At 44.1% G+C, this 20,318-nt stretch overlaps 2 protein-coding genes and 1 non-coding gene across 41 annotated transcripts in view; 1 reads left to right on the top strand and 2 right to left on the bottom strand.

The window, feature by feature from the left end:
• Positions 1-6,387, bottom strand: part of LOC134486200 (uncharacterized) — a 30,928-nt gene extending 24,541 nt beyond the window's left edge. For 3 of the 9 annotated variants that reach the window (XR_015684779.1, XR_015684777.1, XM_087655271.1), the window contains exon 1: positions 6,013-6,356. Coding sequence is in view for 1 of the 9 variants with exons in the window: in XM_087655271.1 (XP_087511397.1) it covers positions 6,013-6,034 (22 nt within the window). In the remaining 8 variants the exon portion in view is untranslated. Of the gene's footprint in view, positions 1-6,012 lie in introns of all 9 variants that reach the window. The other 6 variants (XR_015684775.1, XR_015684774.1, XR_015684780.1 and 3 more) reach the window with 5 other exon arrangements.
• Positions 1-20,318, top strand: part of Chd6 (chromodomain helicase DNA binding protein 6) — a 161,664-nt gene that overhangs the window by 107,187 nt on the left and 34,159 nt on the right. For 30 of the 31 annotated variants that reach the window (XR_015683017.1, XR_015683011.1, XR_015683010.1 and 27 more), the window contains 8 exon segments: positions 8,808-8,972; positions 10,670-10,849; positions 12,885-12,995; positions 16,508-16,710; positions 17,274-17,473; positions 17,937-18,096; positions 18,297-18,386; positions 19,357-19,460. Coding sequence is in view for 14 of the 31 variants with exons in the window: in NM_001434092.1 (NP_001421021.1) it covers positions 8,808-8,972; positions 10,670-10,849; positions 12,885-12,995; positions 16,508-16,710; positions 17,274-17,473; positions 17,937-18,096; positions 18,297-18,386; positions 19,357-19,460 (1,213 nt within the window). In the remaining 17 variants the exon portion in view is untranslated. 31 annotated transcript variants of the gene reach the window in all.
• On the bottom strand, positions 6,192-6,324 carry LOC120102052 (small nucleolar RNA SNORA17). The gene has a single exon (XR_015685156.1). It is a non-coding gene; the product is annotated as a small nucleolar RNA SNORA17 (small nucleolar RNA).

The raw sequence follows: 20,318 nt of genomic DNA, 5'->3' as shown, positions 1-20,318 counted from the left end.
GCTCCCTGACGGTAGAATTGGGAAACCATAGAAGCAGATGTCCTGGCTGGAGGAGTTTGAAAGCGAGAAAAGGAATCCACACTGAGGAGACAACCCCTTCTGTGGCCATAGAAGAACTCTAGGAACTTTCCACAGTGCTCCAGAGACGGTGGGGGGCTGGTCCCTCCTCCTACTTATGAGAAAATGACAGCGCCTTGACTCATATTCAGGGTTGGAAAACTGGTCAGGAAATTCAACAGCAAAATAAAAGTGGTTGAATTATGGAAAGACTGGGAGTTTTTCTTTTTTTAACTTGTAATTGTGCAGGTTTTAATTAAGGAATAAGTATAAAGTGTTAAGGAAAACATGCTTTTAAAATGTTATAAAGCTGCTAACTTGGAAGCGAATGAGGGCAAGAAGAAACAGCTTTGTGTTTGGGTTTTTGTCATGGATTTTTAAGTCTATTTTAGACAGGGTCTCACTCTGTAGCCCTGGTTAGCCTCAAACTCAGTCCTCCTGCCTCTGCCACCTGAGGCATGAGCTGTACCTTACCTGACTGGTTTAGGTTTTGTTTGTTTTGTTGTTTTGTTTTGTTTTGTTTTGGTTGGTTGTACTTTTCGCTTATTTTTGGTACCATCCCTTTCATTTGTACATGGTTGTCAAAGGTGTAGTATGATCTTTCTGACTTGGACTTGAGATTGGCAGTAGTAAACTGAGGGCAGAATAAGTAAACTACGGGGTCTATAGCTGTTCTGTTTTCTTAAAGCATTGTATCAGGCTTTTGTTAATCTCAGATGTATCAAAAAGTAAAGAACAAAGTGTGAGTCTACAAATCAGAAAGTCGAAGCTCTGATTTTTTTCCCTGGGGTGAAAGATTGTAGCATCCCTGCCCAGCTGTGTGCTGTCCCACTCTGCACCCTTGCGATGCATCTCATTTGGATTGCTGTCCGTTCCTAGTGTTTCTCTCTGCCTTACTTTTGTGTATGTGAGTTCTGATTAGGAAAATAAATACTTTGAGATTTGGCTGTATAATGACAAGTCTCTTAAATGTGACAAAAGCTACTTATCCTGTTGTCACTTCAGGTAAATTGTCTTGGGAGAAAGAGCATATGTTTGTCTGCTGATGTCATTTAGCTGCTTGTTTTTCTTGGTTAACAAGAAACGCAGAGGCGAGGATTCTGGGACAAATGTGGTATCTTCATTGTGGTCAGAGACCCATATTCCTTCTTTCTTTTTGTTCTACAAACTTCCATGTGTGTGATTAATGTCATCTTGGCCTCAACCTGAGGCAGACAAAAGAAGGCAGTCAAGTGTGATACCTTTGTGTGGATTCGCAGACCCTTCCTATGGATGACTCTGTAGACTGTCCCATCTCCTGGGTGGGGTGGAATAACCCCTCCATGGCTGGGTATGTAAGTGCCTTCATTTGAGCACATTTCTGCCCTATATAAAAGTTGGGCTTTAGGCATGAATAAGGAAGGAAATGTGTATACTGTGTCATATAGTGTGTACATGACACCCCTCTGCGAGACCTTTGCCTTGAATACTTACTCAACGTTTTCTTGAAGTTACCTTCAAACCCATAGAACCCAGGGGAAAAAGTGTTTTTCTAGATCAGCGATTCTCAGCCTGTGTGTCACAGGCCACTTAAGGCCATCCGAAAGAAAGCACAGATGTTTACATTATAATTCATAACAGCAACGTTGCAGTTATGAAGTAGCAACAAAACTAATGTTATGGTTGGGGGTCACTCCAACATGAACTGCATTAAAGAGTTGCAGCATTAGGAAGGTTGAGAATCACTGTGGCCTGTCAGCCATACTGTCTACCATAATCACGTTATTCTTTAATTATATTTTTATATTTATTTTTATTATAGCTATTTATTTATTATGAGGGATGTGCACCACAGCAGAAATGTGGAGGTCAGAAGACACCTGTGGGAGTTGGTTCTTTCCTGTGGGACCCACTGAGCCATCTTGTTAGCCCAGTGGTCACTGCCTTTACCTACCAGAATTATCCAACAGAACTCCCACAAACAGGGTTGCTATCACATAATATACTGAAGGAACAAAATGTTTTAAATTCAATTAACTGTCAGTAAAAAAATTGAATAAACTGTAGTATATACTTTTGAAAAAAGAATGAGATAGCTCTGTGAACTGCTGTGGAATCTATATTGGTAAATGAAAAGAAAGAAAGAAAATATGTGTGTGTGTATGGTATATAAAAGCATTCATTCATCTGGGGAGTAAGGCAGTTTCACCGTGTTAACTCTGGCTAGCCTGGAGTCAGGCTGGTCTTACATACTAGCGTTTATTTTAATGGGCTATTACATTTATGCCTGTCTCTCCCTGCTCTGACCACGGCATGGTCAAAACAAAACAAAGCAAAACAGTGTGTGCATTTTTAATGCTTTCCTGTAGAGGGCGCTAGGAAGCAGTGTACATGACAGAAGTAAGCTCAGAGCCGCTGTGAAGACTTTATATTATTATACAGTTAACTTCTTAGATTTTTAAAAAGTCAAAATGTTTAATTTCAGTTTACCTTCCACATCACTTCCTATGGCATTTACATCTTACATAATCGTAATATAATGAGTTACTTGAACCAGGAGATCAACGCACATAGAGTATTACTGATAGATTCCCATGAGTCCCGTGTATGGGAAACTGGTGGTTCAGAATCCCCATCCACCAGAAGCCATGCCCCCTCAGCACCCTTCAGGCTGTGGCGGTGCCCTTGTCCTTCCTTCCTTCAGTTACCAGTACACTTTAAAAGGTACTGGCAAGCTCTTTAGACTGTCCCTTGATGTGTTGGTTTGTATTTGCCCGATTTTTTTTTCTTAGATGTAAAATTAGGCATTTCAGGCAACACTATCATAGAAATAATCATAGTATCACATTCAGGGCTTCCTGTTGGAGCACATGATGTCCCTGTCTAGTCACTTGTAATGAGATTTTGACTTACGTTGCTGTCTCCTAAGCCTCTCAATTTTAAAATAGCTTTTACTTTATGAAATTAGTTAGGTATCTTATGAGTAGATACTTTGGGATCGTACAAATTCACTGTTTCTCACTCCTCCATTGCTGTAAACATCCAGCAACAGATTTGCCCTCCGTCAGTATTACCAAATTGTTTGGCTGGTGCTAATTTTTGTTTCCATCATTTCTTCTATATTTTTGAATGGGAATAATAATTATTTTTGTCCCATTTATTTAGTTGGGGTTCATGGATATTTATGTTTTGTATTTTGTTGGTGATTGTTTTATGTTGGGCTCTTACTGCATTAGCCAGGCTGACCTATAGTTACTAGGGTCACAGAGTCCTCCTGCTTCAGCCTCCTGAGTACCTAGGACCACAGACATGTATGGGTACAGCTGTCTATTTTGTGTTATAATCCACGACCCTCAGTTTGTCTAATGCTCTTCATAGCCCACTCACATCATCTAAGCAATTCTTCACTTTTTTAGGTAAAATATTCAGATTCATGGTTTTTTTTTTTTGTTTTGTTTTGTTTTTTTTTTTTTTGGTTCTTTTTTTCGGAGCTGGGGACCGAACCCAGGGCCTTGCGCTTCCTAGGCAAGTGCTCTACCACTGAGCTAAATCCCCAGCCCCCAGATTCATGTTAATATTTTTTCTGACAAGGTCTTGGAATTGGCTATTTCTCTACAGGTTCCTATTCTTTTTATTTGAGAAAAGTGTTTAGTGGTCAAGATCTGAAGCCAAAATAATGCCATCACCTCTAATCTTGGCACTTGGGAGGTGGGAATAGAAAATCAGGAGATCAAAGACAGCCTTGACCCACATATCAGGTTTGCCACCAGCCTAGGTTACATAAGACCTGTCTCAAATAAACAAGTAAACAAGTAAACAAAGAAAGCTAGGTCTGGCTGCTAGGTGTGCCCGTGGCTAGGCCCTCTGGGCAGATGGACCAGGGATAGATGTACGCGTCTGCCAGCACGAGCACTGCTGTGCTGCAGAGACCCACACGGAGCGGGGCTCCGATGCCAGCCGGTTGCGGGGCAGTGGATTTATTCAGTCACATCTAGCATAAAAATCAAGTGGAGTCAAGAATACTGACCAACATTTTGTAAAAATAAATTTACCAAAACAGATCTCTAATCTATACTAGATTATTTCATCTAGGATATTACACTATATAAACAAAAGCATTCTTTTCCAAAGATTCTTAGTTTAGTTCTATTCCTCCATGCCTGATTGTTTGGTTGGTTTTTTGCTACAAAGTCTCATACCCCAGAGTGTCTTCAACTTCCCTGTGGAACAAAGATTGGCTTTGAACTTAAAATGCCCGTTTCTGCATCCCAAGAGCTGGGTTTATGGGTCCATGGTACCACACTCAGCTGGAAAGTCAGTTCTTAAAATGTAGAAACAAAATGAGCCATTGGATCTCTTTGTGTATTAGGGAGGCAGCATAGGCCCCAGCAAGCAAATTATAAATATAAATCATTTATGCATTTTTTGTTTGATAGACTTATATTTTTCAATTTGGATAGACTTTTATCTAGATTTCAACAAGTAGGTTTGTATTTTTTCTATTTACTTTATCATATTTGTCCATTTTTTTCAGTCTTTTTCTCTGAGTATGTACATAGACATTTAAATTGAGAATTAGGGGCCTTTTTTTTAACTTTTTATTGGTTGTGAATTACACATCATGCACCCCAATCCCAGTCATCTCTCCAGCTCCTCATCCCCACCCTCCACCCTTATATCCTCACCCCCAACAGAGAAAAAGAAGATCACTGTGGAAGCTATAGAGTGTCACAGTATGTCCCAGAGTGTGCCCTTTTGTCCATACTTCTTTGCTTGCACATGTCCATTACAATAACTTGTTGGTCAGGTACAAGGCCTCTGCCTATCAATACGGGAACCCCACTGGGATTCTCTCAAATATTCTGTTGTTACCCTGTGTCGTGGAGACTCCATAGTTCTAGATCTGTAGCACCAGCCTTCATGCACTCCAGCAGTTCATAGATGGGGGAGATGTTGTGGTAGGCCATCTCAAAGCCCTGGATCTGGGCTCCAGAGGAGTCTGAGCTCATAATCCTGCCGGCTCTCCTGCCCTCAGGGCTCCTGCCCTCAGGGCTGGCTCACCAGCAGCCCGGCCTCCAGCAGGCCAGCTCTTCCCTGCTGCCCAGGTGAGGTTCGGGGCCTGCTTTCCCAAGAGTGAGACTCCCACTCTGATGACCTCACAGCCAGCCTTCCTGCCTGCCTGCCATAGGTGGCACAGCCCTTGTGAGAAGGGGTGGGATGCTGCTCGTGTCGTCTTACATAGACGAGTGGCAGGGCTAGATCTCCCACACTCACACCCTCAGGCCGGCTCACCTGTGCCCCCACCACCAGAGTCAGCTCTACTGTGGTGCCCAGGTGAGGTGCAGGGCCTGCTCCAGAGTGCTGCAGCTGGAGAGAGGCAGGGTCGGGTCTCCTGCCTGTCACAGGTAGGGGAGTAGGGAGATTGTCTCTCCCTCACCTAGGCCAGCCACCATGTTCTGTGTCCTCTGGGCTGTTTAACTACAACTCCCAAAATGTACAGGACCTGCTTTCCCCCAGGGCCAGCTTGCCCATGGTGCCCAGGTTATGGATGGGCCAATTCTGCATAGCCCACTGACATCCACTTTGATCTCTGGTGGCAGCCCAGACCAGGAACATACGCCTGGCCTTTGGTGGTAACAGACCCTGCTGCTACAGAGCCACCAACCCAGTTGCGCTCCTCCATCCCTGTGGCAGCATAGGCCTGGACCCCACCATGGTCCTACATGACGTCACCAACTACTCAAATCTGGCTGTCCTCACTCCCCTCCAGTCTCCAGTCTGCCTTCTTCATTGTGCCTGCATCCTCCTGTTTCTCTGTCTCTCCCATTTTCCACCACTTCCTTCTCTTAGTGGTACCCAGAATCTCTGAGTGTCTGGGGTTGTCTCTGCAGTGGTCTCAGAAGTGCTATGCCCCAATCGTGAATTATGGTACTGGGGAGGGGTCATCTTGGGGATGGTCTGACCCTTAGAGCTTACATAGTCCTGGGCTGGTGGTCATCTCAGGCTAGCTCCTTGTCTGGGCCTCTGTCTGCTGGTCTTCTTAGGGATCATTCCTCACCTGGCCCACCTGAATGGCCCCTTGAAAGAGTCCCGTGTCCTGGGAGCTGGTCCAGGCCTGCCTAGTGCCAGACTTCCCAGGCTCACTTTTTTCAGGGAATGTTAGGCTACTAATTATTCAGATGTTCATAAGTCAGAACACGAGAGTGTAGACATGACCTCTCTCATCTCTGGCACCCACTGATGCACATGTGACACAGCAGCCACACCTGCAGCATGTGTCAGGACGGGAAACCCTTCACCTTCTACACACTCAGGTCTCAATTCCATGTACACAGAGGCCTACTCTTGTGTAACCATGGTGTAGTTCTTAGAATCAGGAAGTAAGAGCACAGTTCTTTAGTCCTCTAGTCCATACTGAAATGGCGCCATTCCATTTCTTTCTTGCTCCTTTGTAGTTCTCAAGATCAAACCCAGGATCCACATCACATTTGCTCTTTAGCCTCCTTTAATCTGGATCATCTCCGTAGCTTTTCTTTTTGTTTGAAGTTTTTGTTAAGTGGTCACTGGCTGGCCTGTAGGCTGCTTCTAATGCAGACTGCTTGCTCAGCAGTGAATTCAGATCTGGTCCCTACTAATTGATACATCCTTCTGGGATATCAGAATCACAGAAACATGTCTTCATTGTCTGATCAGGTGCACTATGATCACATTGTTTTCCTTCTCCTTTGAAATTTTAAGTAGTCTTAGAGAAATACACTGGAACTGGGCTTGTTTGTTGCCAAAGTTTCACTTGTGGTTTTAGTTTCCGTTAAACTAAACTACACCTGAAGGTGTAGCCCAGGGTGAGTCTTCTACCTCAGATGATCCCATTAAGAAAATGTCTTGCAAGCATGCCTAGTATTATTTAGGTAGTTCTCATGTAATCAAGTTAACAACCAAGATAAGCTATTACAACATGAAATTGGCCTCTGCTTGGCAGGCTTCGGTTTTCATGCTGTTTGAGCACTGAGAAAAAGGATTCTGGTGTCATTTTCAACCAGAGAGATAGGGGAAGGATCTGATTCTAACTAGGGTGATTACCTGATAGGCAGACTTAAGACTCTCTACTTAGACTTACCTCCCCAACCCAGTCATTCAGACTCATGTTCAGTGGAATGGTAGCTTCCTTTAAACAGCCTGGCAATTGATCCATGGTTTTACTGCTTGCCATTCTATTCTGGATGCTGGGATTGCAGTAAGACCATGAGACAGAAGCAGGGATCTGAGGCTGTCAGTTTTCTTCGGCCACTGTCTCACTCATCTGAGAGGGCACATTCTCACTGCTCATGTTCACTTCAGTCAGAACAAGAAAGCGCTCAAGTCTGCAAGGAGACCTGCAAGCTTCACATAGATGGCATGGCCGTTCCTCATGGTCAGTGTCAGGGACACCCTTCTGTGCTTGCTTCTGGGGTTGGGGGTAGAGGGACATTTCTTGTTGAAGAAAAGAACAAAAACAGTAAGAATCCTTTTTAAATAAGTGAATCTAGCTTTATGTAGGACATACAAAAAGAGCCATTGAATATGTTATAAGCAAGGTAACCATTGAAGACTATTGGTCTTCAATACAATATACAGGCACAAACACACACCTACACCTAATCATTGAATCATACTGATAACCTCTATTCTAACATCAGAGTCATTCTGTAGAGTCTCTCTCCATTGTCTTCTGGACCATGTCAAAATAGCTCAGAGATCGATCTGAGGAGTCTCCCATAGGTTATATTTGAATAGCTTTGACAACTAAGTTCAATAGAACATACCAACTGTACTATGTGACCTCACTGTGTTCCTTAAAGAACTAATAATGAAAACCTAGTAAGGTTTTTATTAGGAATCAAATGTTTAACTTTTCTTTAATAATGGTGTATTAGGGCAACCAAACTGTTAATGAAGACAGTTGTAACCCATAATAAAGAAACGCATGTATACAGTGGCCTTCTGTCTCATAACAGACACAGATAAATGTGCTTGTGGATGGAATTTGAAAGCCCATCTGTGATATGCCTGTCCAAAAATCAGATCTTGATCTAATCAAGTTGTAAGCTCTAATTCCAGTTTAGAGGAAATAAAAGGGGCAAAAAGCACCCACTCCCTCGGGGACATAGCCCAGATACAATGAGCATGGTGGGAGGACAGAGCCAGCACACTGCAGTAAACTGAGTGCGAAGGCTAGAAGGCTGGTTGAGGTTAACAGTTATTTCGTTTGTGGGGGTACTTAGTTTAGAGGTAGAACTCTTGCTTCGAATGTGTCAGAACTTTCCATTTCTAGTGCTGCAGGTGGAAAAGAACAGACTTGATTTTAAGTATAGCAGTGGTGGTGTGCTATGTTTTACCTTTAGACGTCCATATTAGAAGACATAAGGATTAGAAGCATTCTGCTTAGGATTTTCTGCGTCACCATTAATGGGGAGTGGTAGAAAGGAAGCAAGATTGTCCACAAGAGTCACTATGTTTTCCTGTTTTTGTCAATGTTTGAAATTTAAAAATAGAAGAGAAGCAGTGTGCCTGCCTCTGAGGCATTATTCACAGACGTAGAGCAGCATCCTGAGGTGAGCCTCTCCACCCAGTAGTCTGGGAACCCATTGGTAAAGAAAGGAGTAGCTCCCAACATGACAAGACACCAGCTGTAAAAGTTGACCACTCACCCCACAGGGGCTTCTGTCATTGTATCTGTGTGAAATGTGAGTGTATATATATGGTGACAAAATGTGTGTGACCCTTCTTCCCAGGCTCAGGCCCGGTGTCATCGTATAGGCCAGAGCAAAGCCGTAAAGGTATATCGCCTAATCACTCGAAACTCCTATGAGCGGGAAATGTTTGACAAGGCCAGCCTGAAGCTGGGCCTGGACAAGGCTATTCTTCAGGACATCAACAGAAAGGGCAGCACCAATGGAGTGAGTACATTGCACCGGCCCCGGAGCACTGCGGAGGGTGTGCCTTTGATCCCACACTAGGCAGATGGTTCTTGGAGTCAGACCAGTTTGGGATAGATAGTGAGACTGTCTCAAAAGTAAACCAAAAAGGAGCACTTGTCAAGGTTTTTCCTTCTTAAAGCTGTTTCTGGGTTCCCTTTCACCATTTTGACTCTGTCCTCCATAGCATAGTTAAGTAATCCACCATAACAGAATGTTTTGGAGGCAGTCTCTGCATTTTCTAAATGGATAAAGGCAGTCTGGGAACCAGGGTGTGCTAAGGCTCCTCTGTATGCAATAACATTTAAGTAAAGTTTAACCACACCCATCAGAGCTGTTATGCCAAAGGCCTAACATTTTACAGTGGATTTGTTACCTTACCTCATCTCACACACCAGACTTCAGGCTGCTTTTTTCTTACTAAGATTTACTTGGTTTATTTCATGTGTATGAGTGCTTGTCTGCATCTGTGCATGTGTACCATATGTGTGCCTTGGTGGCTGCAGATTCCAGGAAAGGGTGTCCCATCCCCTGGAACTGGAGTGACAGATAGTTGTTAGTTGTTGTGTAGGTGCTGGGAGCCATATCTCTGTAAGAGCAGTCAGTGCTCTTAACTACCGAGCCACCTCTCCAGTTTGACTTTGACCTTAATAATGTGATGGAGTCCATGTTGTCTGTGTTCCTATGACGATAACAATGTGCAGTATTTCAAAGGTGTTCATTGTGTGATGATCAGTAAATAATAAATGAACAAAATTAGCTTAAAGTATGATAATTAACCTCTCTGTCTAACTGGGCATAGTAACACATGCCTGTTATCCCAGCACATGGGAAGTGGAGACGGTCAGGACGGCGGTCAGGATGGTCAGGACGTCAAGGCGAGCCTCTGCTACACGTGAATTTTCAAGGCCCACCTGGGTACATTAAGACCCAGTCTTAAAACAATGACAACTGTTAAAATTACTGCTAAAATTCTTAACTCATTGTCAAGTACAGAACAGCATGCCGAAGCCCTTCATCTTTAGGTTTAGAACATCAGTAATGGAACTAAGACCTTAGTGCAGATGTTCTATATCCTTAGCTATGCGTGTGTTGCTAACCATCATACTCCAAATTGCCCATCCTGGGAGCCATGGAATTCCCTGTTGTGATTGCAATAAAGAGAACCAGATTGTTAATTAGAAACAGGAAAGGATGTTTTGAACTCCATTTCCTGTTATCAACAAGTGGTTGAAAGATCACACTTGGCACAGGCTCCTTTTTTTAGTTAAGGAGTGACATCATTTCCATTATAAATGTACTTATTTAATAATGAATAAATCATTTTTTCAGCTCGTGTGGTACATCTGGAAGCTTTAAAGACATAAACTCAAACTAAAATATTAAAATAAGATGTCACGTATATCCTCTCCAATGGTGCATAGTTTTAATTGCTTATGACATTTGATGATAACCAGTGTCCTGAAGAATGTTAGACATTTGGCTCATGTGGTAGGCTTTGTTCCAGGGCTCCCTATAGAAAATTGCCTGCCTGGCTGCCCTGCATAGTAGCCAGGGCACCGTCCTCTGTCTTGTCTTCCTATCATGTGCAGTTAGTAGAGCAGCTATATCCTGAGTCACGAGGGCCACATTTGAAGCTGTTCTTTCTTGTGCATTTTCCACTTTGGTGACCTGCTCAGGTGCAGCAGCTCTCAAAAATGGAAGTAGAAGATTTGCTCCGGAAAGGTGCTTATGGAGCTTTAATGGACGAGGAGGATGAAGGCTCCAAGTTCTGTGAAGAGGACATAGACCAGATTCTGCAGAGACGGACCCACACCATCACCATCCAGTCAGAAGGGAAGGGCTCCACTTTTGCCAAGGTAGGTGATCCTCCCCCCACCCCAGTGATCATTTGGGAAGAGAAGGGAGCACTGTTTCTTCTTTCAGCTCATTAATGCAGCTTCTGTTCCTCCAAATACAGTCTCTTGATGATGTAGACACTTAGAGATACCGACTGTAGTGAGGAGAAGCTAGTGGCCCCATGCAGGTAGACACTAGTCTGTACTTCTTCTGTCTACTCTTTGCAAGAACTATTCCAGAACCGTCGAGTGGACATCTTCATGCTTTTGTAAAGTTTTCTTTTAATGCTATCAGAGTAGCTCTCCACCGCACATTCCACTCCTCAACTCAAGCAGGCATTCTTACTTCACAGGGATGGGTTTTCAAAACATCCCAGCCACTTGGCTGAGGATCTCCTTCCTCTGTTGTTCAGGTCACTGCGTTTAGACCTCTGCAGATTGGCTAATTCCCATGAGGGCTTTTGTGACCTGTTGTGATCAGTCTCTTATCTCATGTCAAGATTTGTTCAGAAGGGCATTTTGTGCCTGGTAGAGGAAATATAGATAAACTGCATCTCATTCAACTCATACCAATCCAGTACCATTCTTTTTTTTTTTTTTTTTTTTCGGAGCTGGGACCGAATCCAGGGACTTGTGCTTGCTAGGCAAGCACTCTACCACTGAGCTAAATCCCCAGCCCCTCCAGTACCATTCTTTTAATGTGTGTGGCATGTTCAAAATACGCATGTGCACACGCATGACATTAGACGTCTACTTTAATTATTCTCTACTTTATTTATACTGAGGTAGGATCTCTCCCTAAACTTGGAACTGAATGACTCAAGATAATTAATCCTGCCATCTTGCCTTGTGTCTGCCTCCTCAGTGGTGGGGTAAGGTGGCTGCCACTCCTGCCAGAGTTGGTCATGCAGGTGCAGACTCCACTCCTCACCCTTGCAAAGCACCCTCTTTACCCACTGGGCCTCTTCCCAGCCCAGTGCCTCCAGTGCTGGTTTTGTTGGTTGTTTTGGGTTTGGGACTTCTTTTTCAGACGTAGTCTTTGTTTAGCCCTCACTAGTTTCAACCTCACAGAGTTTACCTGTCTCTCTGCCTCCCAGGTACTGGGATTAAAATTGTACACTACAAGGCCTTGTCCCACCACCCCAATGCCATGTTTAAAGCAGATACATATATACATACATACATACATACTTATTCACTATAAAACTGAAAGTTAAAAAAAAAAAAATCTCCAAAAATTGAACCCTTTAGGACCTGGTAGCTGGAAATCTAATTCGGTTGGTAGTGTACCTACCTGGCTTGCACTAAGCCCTGCATTCAGTTTCTGCACCACATAACACTGAGCTTAGTATATCTGTAATCCAGCACCAGAGTGGAGAATATGGAAGCAGGAGCATAAAACGTCCATCCTTAGCCATACAGTGAGTCCAAAGCCAGCCTTAGCCATACAGTGCGTCCAAAGCCAGCCTGAGGCACTTGGGACCCTACCTTTAATAGGAGAGGAGGGGAGGGGAGAGGAGGGAGGAAAGAAGGGAAGGTGAGGGGAGAGGTGGTAACCTTTTATACACCTATTTAGTGGAGCTTCACAGTGCATGGCTCTCGTCCCAGTGCTTGAGAGGCTAAGGAGCACAGACTCTAGGCCAGCCTAGACTACATAGTGAGTTTAAGTCCAGCTCCCAGTATGCTAATAAAGCAGGAGGATTGCACATTTAAGGCCAGCCTAGATGTACTTGGTTATACTTTGTATCAAAAACCAAGCCAATAAATATTAGTTTATACCATACTAGACACTAGGTAATACATTGCTATTACCTAAAGGGGTTGTCTTTTTACTTTGAAGTTTTTATATTTCAAGAAAATGAGCCTGTGATTTTGGTTTCCTTAGGAAGGAAAAGGAGGAAAATGAATTGTTTTAAGATTTAAGATTTTCAAAGTGCTGTTAGTTTTTAGTTTTGATATGGATGGCTTTTGTGTTTCTGGTGAATTTGAAATTAGGTTTGGTATTTGTTTTGTATTCTGTTCAAACCAAACTTGTTAACTTTTGTCTCTTTCACAGGCTAGTTTTGTGGCTTCAGGAAACAGAACAGATATTTCCTTGGATGATCCCAATTTTTGGCAGAAATGGGCTAAAATAGCTGAGTTAGACACTGAAGCAAATAATGAAAAGGTACAGCATATTCTTTTCCTGGACACTTCATTGGGATTGCATGGGACCGTGCTTCAGTGGCTCAGACCAGTATTGACTCATAAGTCCTGATTCTTAAACAGAATCCTGTGGTAGCACACTTAAACATGGCTGGCACAGACAGCCCTTAGTGGATGTCAACTGTTAGACTGTTACAATGGCTAATGGGATATGTAGTCTGCTAGACACCCAAGAAGTTAGGTAAATGCAGGTAGAGATGGGACTTATAATTGGTTTATTTCAGGTTCGATGCTTTTCTAAAAGGACCCTCACCTCTTAGCAGTCAAAAGGAAGGAAAAAGGAAACACTTGCTGACTTTGGCTACAAAGGTAGTTTTTGGTAGTGTGTCAGGTTTTTCCCATTTCTGTACATGGGAGAGACCATGGATACCAGAATAAAACTAGACAGTGCTTTATGCTCACTCTTGAGCTTACCCAGATGAGTGGGAAGGAGATAGTGATGCCCCAGTGTCAGAGGCATGGTCACATTCTGAACATGATTGGCACCGCTGGCTGGCTGGCTAGCTGTGAGATACCTAGAAAATGTTAGTTCTCCTTCCTCTCTCCCTGACCCCATCACCTCACTTCAGGATGAATGCAGTCCTCCTTTCTGTTGTCTCAAGTGTAGGTTAAGCTCTGTGGTCCACAGACCTAGAAGACAGTTTCTTCTTAAAATCTAGCTGTCAGTGAGCAAAACCCACATAACTATTCTGTAGTTAGCATAACTATTGATGGTTACTTAACCCAGCTTCTTTTCTCCGAATAAAAATGTTACTTCTCCTGCTTAAAGAAGATTCTGGGCTCCTATAATTGCCTGCTTGAAGTGCCATCAAGGAACCACTCTGTGGCCAGGCAGTTGGGTAGGTGGGTGGAGATCTCACCCTATAGGCAGCAAAGGGCAGCTGGAGTCCTCCACAGTAAGTAGGTGACTGAGGCATAGTGACACTAGAATTGACTGCCTGGACTGTGTTGACCAGTGTTGGAGTTTCATCTGGCCTTGGGAAGAAGTGTACAAAAAAGGAGTAAGGAGAAGAATATACGGGGGCTAGAGAAGAAGCAATTGGTATGTCCAGTGAAGCCACTGAAATAAGATTCCTGAGCTAGGAATTTTGCCTTTTAGCAAAACATTAGTAGATATATCTAAAGGAGGCAGATAATATATGTGGCAGGGTGCGTTTGCTTCAGAAAGCTGCTGAGCAAAAGAGTCCTTTCACCTGTCCTGTCTCCAGAGCTCAGACTGCTCTCTGCATGCTGGGCAGAACAGCTAGGCCACCCACTCCAGGCTTCCCTGACAAGAGAAGGCTGCCACTTTGGGGTCTTTGCTTGCTAGAACGATGGCAGAAACAACCAACGATGGTGACAGCACTGGGGACTAAGAAACAACAGTTGGAGCAGGTCCCTGAGACTTCCCTCTGCTTGTCCTGTCTGTTGGCGTACATGCAGCAGGTGTACTGTTGCCACCCTGCTGTGCTCCAGGAATGGACTGTGTTGCCAGCCCCCACACAGATTCCCTTGAATCCACGGATACAAAACACAGACACACAGTTGTTCAATTTCATCTTGTCTTAATGGCTCAATTGCTGGGCAATATTAAACGCCTGCAGCTGGTGTGCCCACCCCAATAGGGTGCTCAGCGCCCTAAATCTGTCCTCAACTTAAGTTGCTCAGTTACCTTTAATCCCAGCTCAACACCCCCAACCACCCACCTGTAGGAGCAGCCTTTGGCCAGTCCATCAGAGATCTCACGTAGCTAGTCACCTTTCTCCCTCAGAAACATGGCGAACTCTCTCCTCTACTTGCTTCTGTGTACTTGCCTGCAGGGACCTAGAAGTTCCACCTATTCCTTCTCCCTAGAAATTGGCCCATGGTTGATAGATCAAGAATCAATTGGGAAACAGGACCATATCTTCAGAACCATCCCTACACTTCACCTTTTTTGTCCAATTTAAAAAAAAAAAAAACAAAAAAACTCTTCTCCCAGACATAACTTGAACAGTCGTGTAAATTAACAGTATGGTATGCAAATGATATGCAGTTCATCAGAGTTGTCAATTAGATACTCTACCATCATCCTTAACTTAAAGAGTTATGATTCTATGCCTGGATTGTCTAGATTTTTAGACTGTAACGCCATCTGAAAACCATGTCTTCTACTCTATAACCTCTCTCTCAATGTTAAACAACTTGAGTTTGATTACGAGACTATAACTAGCCTTTAACCCTGTCAGAAATGAAGAACGACTTAAACATTACCGGGGTATGGAGGGAGCCCCCAACACAGCCTCTCAGACTTGAACAGTTGTCGACAGCTAACTCTCTGGACAGCCCCTAATTCCTTACGGCGTTGGAGCATCGGTCTTCAGCCTTCTGGCCCATGATCATCTGACAGACCTTTGCAAAGCAGGATTAGGAAGGACTGCTCACCCAGCCTCGGCAGAGCTCTCAGTCAACTCTTCCCCGTAGTGTGTCTTCCCCCAGACAGTATTTTGTCTGCAGATGAAGTGGGCAGTTTCTGCCTAGTGGCTGAGCACAACTGGTGCTCAGTCTCCTCCTTGAACCAAGAAGGAGGAGCTGTCAGGAGCGGACTTGTCTCCTTGTCAGATGACTAAATAACATTAAATGCCATATTCTGTGCATTTCTGATGCTTCTGAAGAGAGAGGGGGAGAGAGGGAGTTAATCTTAAACTTTGAATACTCTTAGCTTTCTAACTGAAATATATCAAAAACACCTTATAATTAAATCAGAATCTAGCATAACCATGAGTTTGCTATCTGGTCCTTAAGTGTGTTACTTAATCATCTGAAAACAGTTTTTAATGGCAGTTACAGAAGGCCTGGTCTATGCCTTGTTTTCTTAAATGAGTTGCATAGGCACAGTGCCTATCTAAGAGTAACAAGATTAATCTCAAATTTTGTATCAATATAAGAAAACTTTAAATCTGTATCAAAATAAATTCCATACCAATATAAGAAATTATAACTTCAACTTTACATCAATTATAAAGGTTTAAGATTTTAGCTACACAACCCATTCCACTTACTTCCTCCCTGTTCAGAATTATGACCATTCCCACATTACCCCTACAGTGACAACTTATCTACCCCATCACCAAACACTCCACCCCGGGAACTGGGCTGAGGCCTCTCCACAGCTTCTTCCTGCTCAATAGGGAGGCAGAAGATTCCTTAAAGGGGCGAGGAGAGGTAGGAAAATTAGAAAATTTGGTTAGACTTAAGAAAGCTAGTTTTAGCATCTGTTATCCCGTCTCTGAGTATTCGGAAGGTTCAGAGCTTGACTGAAGTTCTGACTGAATCCATCTGAAAGGTTGGGTGAGGCAGAGTGACCTGGGATCCATGGCTTCCTCTGCCAGAGGCTGACACGGGCTGGTTCTTCCTCAGATGTTCCTGAGGAATGGATGACAGTGGGGTGCTTGTGCGCTGTGGTAAGGAATAAAGACAAGAGGGCCTCCTCCCCACAGTCTTCTCCATTTCCAGGAAAGCTTAGTGATTGACCGGCCACGGGTGAGGAAACAGACCAAACACTACAACTCATTTGAGGAGGATGAGCTTATGGAGTTCTCAGAGTTAGACAGTGACTCGGATGAAAGGCCCACACGGTCCAGGCGCCTCAGTGACAAAGCCAGGCGCTACCTCCGCGCTGAGTGCTTCCGAGTAGAGAAGAACCTGCTCACCTTTGGGTAGGTACTGGCTCTGCTTAGGGGGAAGTGGGTGCTGTCATCCCCCACGGTCTTGTTAAATCCTTAGGATTTGTGCTGTGAGCGTCTAGCTCCTCTGGACACCAGCTAATGGCATCTGCTGGAGCAAAAGAAAGCTGTGCTTTGTACCCAAAATTCCTCTCACACTTGATGCTGTAGTATGGCCATTACTAGGATCTGCTTAAACACATCACAGCCCATCTCGTTACCAGTTTGCTGCCTCCCACCCAGGAATGCCTTGTAAGGAGTCAGGGCAGTGAATACTGCAGTTATGCAGTGGTCACTCCAACTGCACTTTCTCAGTTCCAGACTTACTCTCTGCCACCAGTATTACTTAACAGTCTAGACGCCATGTGAACCAGTGTCTGTGACCTTAGTGACGAGTGGGGCACTGTAGTCATAAAGTCCTTAGACCTTTCAAGACAAAGCTTTGGGGGTAACTGATAGACACCTGTAAGAGGATGAGAAATATCTTGTCTCTGATTTCTGCTGTATGAAGGATGTGTCAGTGACTTCCTCCAACACTTGTGTATTCTCACCATCAGCTGGGGCCGCTGGAAGGACATCCTGACTCACGGACGATTCAAGTGGCCCCTGAATGAGAAGGATATGGAGGTGATTTGCCGGGCTCTGCTAGTATACTGCGTGAAGCATTACAAAGGAGATGAGAAAATCAAGAGTTTTATTTGGGAACTAATCACACCTTCCAAAGACGGACAGGTTCAGACCCTCCAGAACCACTCAGGTAAGAGGAGAAGTAGCTCTGCTGAGGTCTTCTGTTGCTCCTGGGTGCCTGTGTTGTCTCACCATTTCTCACATGTGCTCTTGCTCTGTTTCCTGAGTCCATCAGGAATCCCCTGACTGGAGATTCACTCCTCGAGCTCTGTGGCTGCCTTTTATGTTTTACCATTCTGTTCTTGTCACTTCTGGCATGCCTATTCTTCTGTTATACTTCTCAGTACTTAGTCAAAGCTTCTTCAGGCCTTCTTCCTACTAGACCGTAAGAACCAAAAGTGACTGGCTGGGTTATTCCTCTCTTGGGTCTCCCAGGGCATTCATTAAGTCTTCCTGACCACCTTGGATTTTGTGGACCTGAGGCAGAGTGTCCACCAGAGCCCACCATGCCATTCCTGTACCCAGCCCAGATTTAATGCCCATGTTGAAGCCCTTTTGGCTCATCCAGATGCCTCACTATCTCTCCATTTCAGGCTTGTCTGCCCCAGTCCCCAGAGGGAGGAAAGGAAAAAAGACGAAAAACCAGCTGTTGCTCCCAGAACTGAAGACTGCAGACTGGTTGGCCACTTGCAATCCCGAGGTGGTCTTACATGATGATGGGTACAAAAAACACCTCAAGCAGCACTGTAACAAGTGAGTCTGTCTCCTGTTTCCCAAAGTTACCCCGGCTCAAACAGTCTAGGTTTCTGGGATACCCACAGAGAGCACCTGACTTCTAAGAACCAGTCAGGACATCCTCCCTCTGCTTCTGCTTATTAATTTTCCTGTCTTAATTTGGTGATGTGTTCTGAGTCTTAGGTTCCAGAGTATCGTATTAATGTGTTCTTTCATAGGGTGCTTTTGAGAGTCCGGATGCTGTACTACCTAAAAGCTGAAATATTAGGAGAAGCAGCTGATAAAGCCTTTGAGGGAACTCCTGCCAGGTAAAACATTAACCATATAGTTATCAGAGTTTAATAATTTATGTAAATTGCCTGCTGGTAGATTGACCAGATCCAGCCTCTTGTGTCAGGAGACCCACATTTCCGCCCTGCCCAAGGCAGCTACCCAGATAGCAAGCAGGTAAATAGAAAAGAAAGACCTCTACTCTCTTCTCGGTCAGTTACAGGTCCTGCTTAGGCTTAATGTATAAATGACACTCATCCCAAAAAGGTCATTTCTCCAGAGGCACTGTGCAGTAAAGCAGTTTCTGAAAAGCTGGGGCCACAGAACACTAACTTCATACACATCAGTCACAGAAATCCTGGCGGGCAGTTGTCAAATGCTACAGATGTAGGTGGTCTTCCATCCAAACCCCAAAACCTTTGGAAAGACTCAAGTGAAGAAAATCCTGCGCTCCTCGTGACACAGACAGGTCCAGTGGGGCTGGTGGTAACAGGCTTGCAAGCCTTGGCATGTGCCCCTGAGCTTCTGACCAGGAGCACTGCTATGCATGTTAGTTCTGACCTAACGAACCGCTTAGTTTCTGAAAGGCCCTCTTTATACCTGAGATTTCACCAATGTAAACCCTGGGGCAAGATAATTTAGAGAATATTATTTTAAGGATTCAGTCATGTCATGTAGTTCTGTCATTTGGGGGAGATGTTGCCTTTCCATGACCAGTATATCGAAGACTTTTGTTCTGGTTCTTAACTAAAGATACATATCAAAACCACTTTAATACACAAAACTACTTTACACAGAGTCACCTGAGGGTAGATTTTTCTGGGTCTCAAGAGGAGTCCTGGAATCAAACCGCTTCGTGAGCAGTGAGAGACACTAGCTGCAGCCTTCTGGATTGTCTTCACTGTTACTAAGCATTTGGCCAGGGATGTGGCTCCACACAAGGCTCAGTAGCTTTTGTGCTCCATCTGGATGGAAAGGGTACTTGAGACCACACTCTTCTCTCCACAGAGAGCTGGATGTCCTTCTGCCCGACATTGACTATGTGGAGATCCCAGTAGATTGGTGGGATGCTGAAGCTGATAAGTCCCTTCTCATTGGTGTGTTCAAGCACGGTATGTCTTTAAGAAACTGATCTTCCAGACCAGTTACCCAGAAAGCTTATTCTTCTGTTTTAATATGTATAGGAAATAATTGTTTAAGTGTGCATCTTGTAAGAAATATAGAATTTAGCATAATATTTGATATAAGAGGTAGTCATTTACATTTCAAATGATATATCCCTTCCCGGTTACCCCTCCACAAACTCCCCCATCCCATCCCCCTCAAGCAATGTAGACTATACATACATACAATGTAGGCTCTACATACATACTCCTGCAAATGCCCAACTGTTCCATTGTCTGATTGTGACAGTTCTGACCAGATGAGTGTGTGGCTCATAAGAATTCCGTAATATCTTACTAACAGACTTCAAAAGGGCAGCTGTGGTCACAAAGAATGAGCTCGATATTTTATCCTCCTCTCTTGCCTGGTTGTACTTAGTGTGGGGCTGTGTCCATCTTGTTCACTGGGGATAAGGTTGTCAGATATGCACACTTGTGTGCTTGTGACAGCCAGACACAGATGTTGGGTACCTTCTCTGTCACTCTGCTCCTAGTCACTTGAGACAGTTTCTGTCACTAGACCAGGAACTCATCATTTTACATCAAGGCTAAATGACCAGAAGCCCCAAGGAGCTTCCTGTTTCCCCTTACCCAGCGCTGAGGTTATAGGCAGCACACATAGCCATCCTTCGTTACGTGGATGTCAAGGACCTGGATTCGTGTCTTCATGCTCTCACAGCAAGCACTCTTTCCAACTGTATTAGTGACTCTTCTCTTGTTCCAGTAGAATACCCTGACAGAAAGCATCTTGGGAAAAAGGATTACAGTTTCTAGGGAGTACAGCCCATTGTGGTTTGTTGGTCATGA

The sequence above is a fragment of the Rattus norvegicus genome, chromosome 3 (genome assembly GCF_021556685.1).
Source record: "Rattus norvegicus strain SHRSP/BbbUtx chromosome 3, alternate assembly SHRSP_T2T, whole genome shotgun sequence".
NCBI classification, from domain to species: domain Eukaryota; kingdom Metazoa; phylum Chordata; class Mammalia; order Rodentia; family Muridae; genus Rattus; species Rattus norvegicus.
This window is presented reverse-complemented; position numbering and strand designations above follow the sequence as displayed.